The following is an 11,268-nucleotide window of genomic DNA, read 5'->3' as shown; positions in this document are numbered from 1 at the left end:
AATGCCTGGACTTTTAATGTCACTTTTACTAAGCCATTCTATTTCTAGTATCCCTTGCTTTTTTATAAGCCTATAAAGCTTGCAGAGTAATCTTCTCAGAAAGCAGCAAGAGGTACTGAACTCTGACAGCTGAAAAAGAAGTCTGTCATCTTCAAAGATTTTCACTAATGCTTCACTCTAAGAAACGACTTTTATAGATTATAAACTTTTTACCTTCATTAATGAAGAAGTCAGCTATATAATATGCTGCTCTTACAGCTGATGGGGAATGGGGAATGCCTGGTGAACTCTTCCACTCAAAAGGATTTTTCTCTGGATGCCACTGGACACCATAAATTGGATATTTGTATGCTGTAACAAACACAAAGCACGTAGGCAAGGTCTATACCTAAAGAATTATGTGCTTAGCCTTACTGCAAAAGAACTCAAAGGATAGGTTACAAATACCTCACTTATCAATAGTTTCACAAAAGCTTAAGCAGCAAGGTGAAACTGTTTAAGTCACAGTAGAACTGAAAGAAAAAAAAAAAAAAGATATTCTAAAAGAAGGGTCTCATTCCATGCAGGAAGATTTTTGTACACCTCTTTGAGTATTCATTTCAGAATTAAATATATACATATACACTAAAAAATAATATTACAAGTGTATCGGTCTCGAAACTTCCTACCTACTGCCAGCATCACTCAACACACAATATTCACTGCCACACAGGATATCACTGGCAGTTCCATGGGACAGATCCAAGCCTTAGGATTTCTTTCAAGGCCCAGTCAACCAAGGGGCAGCTCCCACCTGCTCTGTGCCAGGCCTGTACACTGGGGAAACCAGTCCTTAACTCTCTTACAGAGAAATGCAGCACAGCAGCTGATGTGATAAACCGCTTGCAGGCACAGGAGATGCCTGTCATTAGCCTAATCAGGTTTTCTGATCAAATTGCTATTCTTCTCTTCTGGAGGACAGCCAGTAGGCCATACAGAAGAATCCCATAGATGGACAGCTGAGCCTTACTGTAGAGCTGCTAGTAGTGCACTGATCAAGATAAACAACTCCCTAAAGAGCTAACTTGTTTCTTGATCTCAGCAAACCTTGTGCAAAATGTAGGCAACACAAGGTAAGTAACAAAAAAGGCTTTTTAGAGGAGGCAATTATCAGTATTGCTGCTAAAGCAATGAGGAAGGTTGCTGTTACCTCAATACCCTGAATTGTTCTTGCAGTACAACAAACAGATACAGAGCATCACAGGAACACAAGTGTAAGCAGACAGACAGAAAGCAAGGTTCAACAGAGGCACGTTGCACTGCAGAGGGATTAAACTACTTCAGGATGAGTGCTGTACACTTCACATCACAGCACTCATATTCTAGTGCTAAAGTGTACCAGGACATCTGAAAGGAGAACAGCAGGTGAGAGAAGTAATTCATTAGGTTCACAGACATGAACTCAAATGATAAAATATCTCTGCACACAGAGTATGCTGCTCACAGCTAGAGACAGGGATGATGCTCACCCTGTTATTCTAACAGCAAGCTTGCAATACAAGCTAACATCAATGCCACAACACCTCTAAAGAACTAGTTTGTTACAGTCACAGTATACAAAGGAAATTAATTTCCCTACCTTCCATGGTAGATATAAACTCCACTTGATCATTGGTGTTAGTGGTCAGAACATTATAGAAATTATGAAGCTCTTCATTCTTTGTGAAATTCTGTGATAAGGAGTCAGGAGAAAGATGTGTTATTTGCTCATTTATTTCTAGTTTTAACAAAGCAAATGCATTTGTGTTCAGGAAATAAAATGACCAAATACCTCCAAGGAGAGGCTCCACGTATGAAAGTTTGATGTCAATGGCTCAGTAGCAAGTGCATGTAATAAATCATCAGGGAAATTCTTGAATAATCTACTGTTTTTTGCAGCTGTTACAAAGAAAAATGAAAAAAGGGTATTATCCGTTACCTAAGCTGTCAGCAGTCCATTAGATGGATTAATACTGAGCAGGAGACAAATTTAACTAAATGCTTCATTAAAGTAAACTTTTATTTGTAGTATAACTTTATGATTTTAGAATATGCTGCAAGGAAAATCAGTTATATAACTACAAGAGGTTTCCAATGTGCTGTTACCACTGTCCTCCAGTCCTCACCCAGAGAGGACCCAACTTTAATGCTACCTAAAGTTCCCATTAAAACAAGTATCGTTCTTTACCACTCATTTCAGAGGCCTTTCCATTCACAATGAGCACAACAGACAGAATTTGCGAATGCTACACGGTCCACAGATGTATTACTCAAATATTAAAGGATAAAGTAGCACAGAGACCCACATTTTACCAGTGTTGCTGAGTGGCACAGCTCTGTCTTAAGGGATCTCTCCAATTTCAGTACTACAGAAGTGGAAAAACAATGCTAATATTCATCATTAGGAAAGATGCAATTCGAAAAATTTATAATCATCCACTCTCAGAGTTTGACAGGTTTTAGACCAATGAATTTTATTCAACTCTATAACAAAAAAGGAACCTAAACCCACATTATTTTTGTAGGTCCAAATTATCAAATGACTCAAAGAGCTACAGGTATGGTTTTTGCTGACTGCTGTTGGTTTCAAATGGCTTGTGCTCACATCTCTGCTTTAGAAGTGATAGATTTGCACCAACATTATAAAAACAGTTATGGCAATTTATTAAGAAACAATGTAACAAGATAATCATCAGAAAACTCCCAAACATTCACCCCTGCATATTTATCACAAACAAAACACAAGACCTCTCAGCAAAACTCAGACAGGAGATGTAACGGATTTTTCACCTGAGGTGAAGTTCAGAGGGAGTGCAAAACCATTTGTCTTGGTATTAGCGAGCAAAACTTTGCCACTCGTGAGATATGTAAGCTCTTCGTGTCCAAGACATGTTCCCCATACTGGGAAATAATCTCCTTTATCGTTAGCCTTCAAAATAAAAAACAACAACGTAAGGAAAAAGTACTGAAGATTTACAGAAAGAAGAGCGAAGAGAACTTCCTACTCTTTTTGCTTTCTCTTGTGTAGGTGAGATGTAAAACTACTGTGGTAGCACAACTGCTACTAAAGGAATTGTAACAGATCAATTAGAACTGAAATAAACACAGACTCTCTTAGCTTTTCTCCTGAAATATGAAGGCTAGGGGATATACACATGCCCACTGAAGCAGTAAACTGAGCCTAACGATAGTAGTTTGACTGTTCTTTCTATCAATAAGTAATATTGAGAGCAGCCTAATCAGAAACCACAAAATGGCAACATTTGTATAAAGAAGGCAACCAGAAGAAGAGACACAAACCAGTCTGTCAGCATCTTGAGGGAATGCCTACTCATTACAATTCATACTTTTATATGAAACATGTTATGATCACATTCAAGGGCCCTTTGCAATGTCTGAATGCTTGTGCCCACCCATCTGAATTAAGAAAACATAAATCCTATTACTAGGATGGCTACCGTCTAAGTAACATACTTATAAGCTTGTTTAACTAGTTTTTGGATCTGTGTTCCAAAGAGATAAATTGTGAGTTTAAACAGTATAAAAAAAGTGATAATCACTTTCAAAAGAATAAGAATTGACAGACAAGTGCAAAAACAAGAGAGGAAAGTAAAAAGGAGAAAAAAAAAAACAAAAAGAGAACACAACTAGCTTTCTGTCAGTTCAATAAGCACAGTGCATACACACAATGAAAATCTGCATTATTATATGGTTCATTCCTGGTAGTAAGTGCATGTCAGAGACGGATGTTTCAGAACTGCCAGCTTGGTGAAATCTGAGTCGTCTTTCTTAACTTGTTCCTAAACATTTTTAAGTTACGCATACTGCATCACACCACACATCCCTCTGAGCTGCTGCTCAAAAGCTCTTCTTGAGAAAGCTGAAACTACACGCTTAGAATAAAAATGTTACCCTACTACATTACTGGTAGTATGGTAACAAAAGCCCATATAACTACTTCTTCTCAGAGCAAAACATGGAAGATTTACAGAAAGAAGGCCAATAGTACTGCAGAGTCTTCATGACCACCCATCACGCACAGCTAGACGCAAGACTTGCAACACTGCCTGTCTTTCATGCAAGTGAGAAATAAAGCCACCAAAGGCAAAAAATACACTACAGTTTAAGAACTACTACAACCGAACTATAACAGTTTGTGCCCCCCCTCCCCTTTTTTGTTTTGGGTTTTTTTTTTTCATTAAACATTAGACTGGAGGCTAAGCATATATTAAACAACATCCAAGACATCACTTTTTAAGAATTAGTTTAAAAGCAGGAAAGCAGTATTTCATTTGGGGTTTTGCCTAGCTAGTAAAATTCTATTGACTTGGATGGGGATTAGCATTTCACATCCTCTATTCATATTAAAGCAAAGGCAGAACAAGCAATTTCTCATTGTGAACATTTGCAAATGAAAAGGAACCCTCATACATTTTTAAAAACCATAAAATACAATCAATTCCATACCAGACAATATACTTTTGACTATTATAGCTTACCTTACATTAGTAAAACTACCAGTATATTATAACACCGATTAAGTCTCAAAAGATGAAAATCGAAACACGCAATCAGCACAAAAGGCACAGGAAAAAAACCCCGACTTATTAGAAAGGGTTACCCATGATGAACTGAAAATTACTTTCTGCCTTTCACTCACCTGAAGTACACCTACCACCTAATAAACCTGCCACTCTCATCACAAAATTACAACATACACAATTGAGTTAATCATTGTGAAATGTCAACAGAATTTCATAATAGGACTGCAAACCACAAGAACCCCTTGCCCCAGTACTGCATACCAAGACACAGTCTGCACTTCACACAGCGAGCAGTTTCAAAGAGACAAATGAGATTGTCTCACATAGAAGTGAGACAATCTTTGCAAGATTCAGGTTTAAGGCAACAGACTAACAATCACCACGAATGAAGACAGACAAAAGAACAACATTCATGTCATGGGAAGTGAACAGTAGGAAACTTGATTACTGAATTGCAGCAGCTGACTGGTCCTGCAAATAGCACTGCCTGTGCTTTCCTTGTCTGCTGTTGGGAAGTCAGCAGCAAGGGCAGAAGAGGAATTCCATCCTGCTGATGAACACTTCTGCCACGGTAACTGTTTAAGCACTACTCATAACTGCCTTTAGAATTGGGCAAAGTTTTCCAAAGCATGACTTCTGTCACTATTTTAATCAATGTTAACAGAAAATAAAATAAGGACAGTAAAGAGGAAAAAAGGAAGAAAAATTACATTTTTATGCGATTTGAATACAGAAGATCCCTTAAAAATCATAGGGATTGTATATAAAGCTCAGCAAATCTCCATGCCTTTCCACAATGCATATTTTACTTCCAAATGTGTTCATTAGTAACTGAAAAAAACTCCACCTCTTATGCTCTGAAAGAATTAAATGTTCAGTAAGGATTCAAAGCGTTCCTGATGTTCTTTGAAAGAAATAGCTTTCCTAGAAATTCAATCTTTTTCTTAATAAAGCTAACGATCATATAAATATTAACAAGTAAGATAAGCTCTCAAATGCTCTTCCTACCTTTTTGCATGTTGTAAATTAAGCTGTTTACTTTAAAAATCTGCTACATAGTTACCAATGCAAATAAATAGCTAAAATGGTGTAACATGCTAATGTACATCCCCATCTATGCCTGCAAAGATATATTTAAATCTACTTACAAGTAAGAATAAAGTTGTTTCACTAGCTGTAACATACAGGCGAAGTGAAGACTTAATATTGTCTTACTGTTCTCAGTCTAAACTTTAGCCATAGGACTTCTGCAACTGATTACATCTATGCATATCTTTGTTCAACATTTCATGTCAAAAGACACTTTGCACTCTTTGAAGGCATTACTGTTACTTTATTGCAAGTTCCACATAGTCATAAGCCTCAAGTACAATGAATAAACAATACTGTTTTCACCTGAAGAAATTGGTAGTTTAAGACCACGACACAAGATAGAACAGAAGCGGGTGTCAGAAGTCTGAATCTTAAGATATTATATGGTTTTTTTATGCAGAAGCCAGCAATGAGCTACTTATTATCGGGCTTACAGTTAACACACTGATGCCAATGCAGAACTATGAAAATATGAGCCTCCCTGTCACTTTGATCTCTGAACAGTGACAATAACAAGAACAGACTGTTCCTCAGTAATTACCTCTAATGCCTTGTGGTAAAATATCTTAGCAACCCTGGAATATTCTGAAGTCTTAAGATCCACACCGCCTCCTGGAAAAAGTACCCTGAAAGGCAACATCCAAGAGTCTGATTAGCAATGGCGATTACACAGAGAAAGGTCTGATAGTGATTTTAAGGGTAGGATTCAGGCCTAGATTCAGATACCTACTCTTCAGTAATCTACAGATAGTTATCTAAGCTTCCAGGGATCTAGTCAGAAAAGTCAATGGAGACTCAAACAGCTTTCCTACAGCAGAAACCTAAGTCAGTAGGCTGAATAGCCTGTTAGGCTCCACTGGCTGTACTGATTAGCATGACATTAATTACAGGAGTTTAGACAGCTAGTGCACACAGACAGCGAAGTTTAGGTGTCTTAGTCTTTTAACTAATTCATATCCAAAATCTTAGTGTACATCTACTGAAGAACAGTAACTATCAGAAAGTAGTGACCAAGCCCAGTATAATCTAAGAGAGAGGAGAGTAAATAGAAAACACACAAAGAATACAGATTTCAGCAGGCATACAAAAGGGTTACATCTCATGACTCCATCAGATCCTGTCCTGACTCTTAGCTGGCTCTCCCTACCACTTTAAAATCCTGACCCTGATCTTAATTCATCCTGTTCCGTTTCAGTGAAGAAGAAGAATAATTGTGGTCCTGGCAGAGCGACCTTTCCTACTGCAGACAACACAGCTCAAAAAGTTCCTACTAAAAGGGAAAAAAAGTGTGTTTGGCCATAACCGTTGGTCACACAGGATCTGATATAGCTGAAGATGACAAAACAATCTCAGGGACAATTTCAAAGAAACAGGGCATAATCTTTTTCTACCACAGTAAATAATCAGCATTGGCTATTCTTTGTGTTGCTCCCCAAACCCAAACACCACAAAAGGACTCAGTGCAGTCTAGCAGAGTTTTCACATGTATGCATGATGAAATGGAAAGTAAACAAGTACTATAAGAGGCAGTAATACGTAATAAAGGAAGTCTCTTGTGGCTGTAACTGGAACAGTAGCCACAGAACCAACAGAACTGAACGTGTGAGCACTCCCTAACCCACTGCAGCAGAACCTCAAGCAGATTTACTCAAGCCACATCCACCAGTTGCTGATTCTTCACCAAAACAGCTGAAGGATTTTCTCTACACTTCTGTGCTCTAGAAATGGCAACCTGTATCAGTGAGACACTAACAAGCACCTAGAAACAACTAACACCTCAAATGATACTGAGCATTTGAGTGTGCATTTATACCATTGTGGCTCAGTTTATTTTAAGGTGAATGATGCACAAAATCACACAAAAGCCACCAAATACTTGGCAAAAGACTAGAGCAGTATTTATAGGATCATAGAACAGTTAGGAGTGGAAAGGACATCTAGTTCTAACCCCCCTGCCATCAGATTACTCTCCAGTGCCAATATAGAAAATTAATACAGCTGAAGATATTTTCAGAACAGGTCAGATTATAGATTTCTACAGAGATCTAGTTAGACAAATAAGGTGATCCTTACCTGGAAGTAGTGGAAAACTTACTTCACCTGTTCCTTTTGTTCAAACCAAAAACTGGCCAATACTAATTAGGAAAAACAACTGTCATTTCTGCTAATGCTAAAAGGAAGTAACCCATTAAGTAGCAATGATAATGGCTTGACATTGTCCTAAGCAGATTGAAATGCAACTACGTGTATTCCAGTATCTCTAACTGGCTAGAGTGGGTGACATACACTGCATTGCAAAGGCTATCTCAGGAGTACATTGCTATATTAGTAACATTCTGTCTCTAATACAGTAAATTTCATGATTTTAAGAAAGTGGTGTTATACAATAAATAATTTTCAACTGCAAAGAACCTGGAACTCAGCTCCTGCAACATGAAATATCAAGGTATCTCTTATATTAAGTTTCCTCTGAATGGACAGTCCTTCCCTCAAGGGATCTTATTCCTTATTTATATACAGCTATGCTGTGGAAGCCACTAGCTGACAGTGGAGGGCAAAAAGAGGAAATCTAGAGTGGTCTTACACACCTACATAGCACAAAACAAACTGCCAGTCATTGCAAAGACATAAGGATAGGGGAACTGGATCTAATTGCCTAATACCGTCTTCTGCATCAAGGTAGGTGGTGAAGTAGAAATAATGGGAGACCCCATTGGTACAAGTCCTTCTAACAACCAAAGAGAGGCTGGCAGCCATGAGAAAGGGATGAAATTATTCATTTTGTCTCCAACATGAGAAGCCACAGGGGAGAAAGTGTCACTGTCTTACATTTGCTTATACCACAAGACTGTAAAGACCCACATCTTAGTGTACAGGGTATGGCGTGGAGCATAAGAGGACAATGCTCCCCCCAGGCAGCCATGGGGCTAAATTTAAAAGTTCTATACATGTTGATTAGCATTCTAGTATATGCATAAGCTTAACAAAAACATTCATGGTTTAAGATGCTGATCTCATGACTACAAGTAGCTCAATCACATGCTATGGGCTCACACACAATCAAGCCTGTGAAGTGTAGCATCAGCTGATTTAACTCTTCTAAAAGTCCACTGTAGTACCAGGCAAAAATAAAAGGTTTTTACTTTGTTTAGTCCACAATTAAACTTTGTTAAATTAGATAACATTATCCCACACTTAGAATGTAGGAAGAACACATGCCATAGGGCAGCTGGAAAGTTAGAATGTTTGTCCAACAAAGCCCGAAGCCACAGAACCATGACAGGCAAAGGACATTCAAGCAACGAGAGAAAGCACCCATAGAGAAAGGGGTAGAAGAGACTGGAAATCAGAAACTTCTGTGATAAAGAAGATAAGGACTAGAAGGAAGAAAGGATAGGAACAGGGATGAAACACCCAGCAAGTGCTATTAAATATCAAGATTAACGTGATCACTCAAATGAGGAAGAGGAAAAAATTAACAAAGAGGAAGTGGGGTTTTCACTTGTAAACTTGTTAAGCACTATAATGCCACTTCTCTCTGCCTGCAGGCAAGCACAGGAAAATGTCAAGATGAGCCTTGGCACTGTTGCAGATTATCTGGCATGTGCTCCTCAAGGAAGGAAAGGCAAGGCAGCAGACTGACATCAGATGAAGTAGTGCTCTGTCTTTGAACATATCTGTGTGTCTGAAGCACTCAGCACAACCTCTCAAGAGAGTAGGAAGTATTCTTGGGAATACAGCAAAGCTCAATACCAGAACTATCACATCTTTCAACAGAAAAATCAGTGCTCAAAACTTACCCATTAATAGAGTGGAATATTTTATCATATTCTTCATCTGAAAGATTTAATCTGAAACACCAAGAACATAGTTACAGAATGCATATGAAAAATGCGTATTTAACCACAAAAATATCATCACTATTGAACAGAAACCTGAGACAGAGAAAATATGTAGAAAGCATGCTTTAAACAGAATGAAATAGACCCATATCAAACTAAATATTTCTCTTGAAATAGCTCAACCCACAAAACTGACAATAGGGCCCTGTCAGGTACAGGTCAGGATTAGGTACTCCGAGATCCCTTTGCAGGCACTTGTTAAATTTGACATTTACATGCGTGGCATGGTTATTATTTCCTGCAGACTGGCCACTCCGGTTTCCAATTGATCCCCAGAAGGGCAGAGCTGCAAACAGTGGGTCACACCCATTCTTCAGCAAAGATGTAGTTAAGAGGTACAAAGATGAGAAAGTCCTCAGCATCAGCAAAATATCAGCAAAGCAACAAGGTGGCAACACTCCTGCAGAACTGATACACTGCATACACTCAGAGTCCAACTTTGCTGCATCTAACTTAGTTGCCAGACTTAGAAGCCACCACTGATGGATGAAGCTTCTGGTCAGCAAACATTCTGAAAGCTCTATCAGCTACATGAGGAACATTGCTTCTAGTTCAGGCACTTTACTGGTGCTCTTATTTGACTGTGTAGATACATCCTACCGTAATTTTCTGCATTAGTATTAGTCATTAGCATTTGCATTAGTATTATTTTTAAGTTCTGACAATTACAATTTTAACATTTGATTTCAGTGGGTTTACTATTTTATAGCTAACTGTTGGCTATGAAGTATTGCGAGTTCTGTTACTCTGCTACTTTTTAACCAACAACAAACATAAACCACTACATGGAGTTAGTGACCCACAGTTTGAGCAGAACTGGACTTTGGTTTCTTCAAAGAGTATTGACAGGCTTCCTCCACTACTTGAATTCTAGGACTACACAATGTGACGAAGATAGTATGCGTATATGTATCTAGATACCTATGTGTGTTTCTGGGGTGCTACACATTAAACTGAATATAGCTAATTTCAAAAAACTACGGATGCAAACTCTGGAGGGCAATTTTACAGGTTAAATAGTATTTTTCAAACAGATGTAATTCTTGATATTTCTCCTTACAATAATAACATGTTTCAGCCTGGTTTTATTCCATCTGCTTCTAAAACTGCAAATTATGGTATCTTTAAATAGTCTTCAAGAAGCTTTAAACACTCTCAAAAGCAGCACAACTGCTTTCTGTGCCTCTAAGAAGACACCCTTAGTTCAACAATTATCACCCACATGTAAGGATATAAAAATCTACCTTATTGGCACAACTCGGGCACCAGCAGATTCCAAAAACTTCACATATGAAGCTGCAATATAAGAACTTCCAAATCTGTGAAACTTATCAAAGTGACACTCCTGTGCCAATATCCCTGAAGGATCCAAGAAAGAAAATTAGCACTATACAACCAGAAAATACAACACACTGAAAACAAAATCAACCCCCAGTTTTCCTACATGCATAACCTTTGCCACCTGAAATAATTCCAAACACTGAGACACTGGAGCAACAATTACGATGCCTAGTCACAAGGTACCAAACAAACATGCATAACCTGACTAAGACCCACCTTCTCTACCTTAATTATTCAGTACTACAACTCCTTTGAGATAAGCTATAGTTATTTTAAGATTTTTTTGAAAATATATATATATATATAGTGTAACATTATTGGTAAAAGTTTTAACCAAACCCACGCTCACTCCACGCAGAAACTGACAGGGT

At 38.1% G+C, this 11,268-nt stretch overlaps 1 protein-coding gene across 1 annotated transcript in view; it reads right to left on the bottom strand.

The window, feature by feature from the left end:
• GGH (gamma-glutamyl hydrolase (conjugase, folylpolygammaglutamyl hydrolase)) overlaps positions 1–10,915 on the bottom strand; it is a gene marked incomplete at its 5' end in the record, with an annotated part of 12,986 nt that extends 2,071 nt beyond the window's left edge. The window contains 7 exons of the mRNA XM_010018673.1: positions 214–351; positions 1,619–1,709; positions 1,811–1,917; positions 2,809–2,947; positions 6,196–6,280; positions 9,455–9,505; positions 10,801–10,915. Of these exons, the coding sequence (XP_010016975.1) occupies positions 214–351; positions 1,619–1,709; positions 1,811–1,917; positions 2,809–2,947; positions 6,196–6,280; positions 9,455–9,505; positions 10,801–10,915 (726 nt within the window). The remainder of the gene's footprint in view (positions 1–213; positions 352–1,618; positions 1,710–1,810; positions 1,918–2,808; positions 2,948–6,195; positions 6,281–9,454; positions 9,506–10,800) is intronic.
• Between the last annotated feature and the right edge of the window lie 353 nt (positions 10,916–11,268).

Source organism: Nestor notabilis, unplaced genomic scaffold, assembly GCF_000696875.1.
Source record: "Nestor notabilis isolate BGI_N333 unplaced genomic scaffold, ASM69687v1 scaffold14297, whole genome shotgun sequence".
Classification (NCBI taxonomy): Eukaryota; Metazoa; Chordata; class Aves; order Psittaciformes; family Psittacidae; genus Nestor; species Nestor notabilis.
This window is presented reverse-complemented; position numbering and strand designations above follow the sequence as displayed.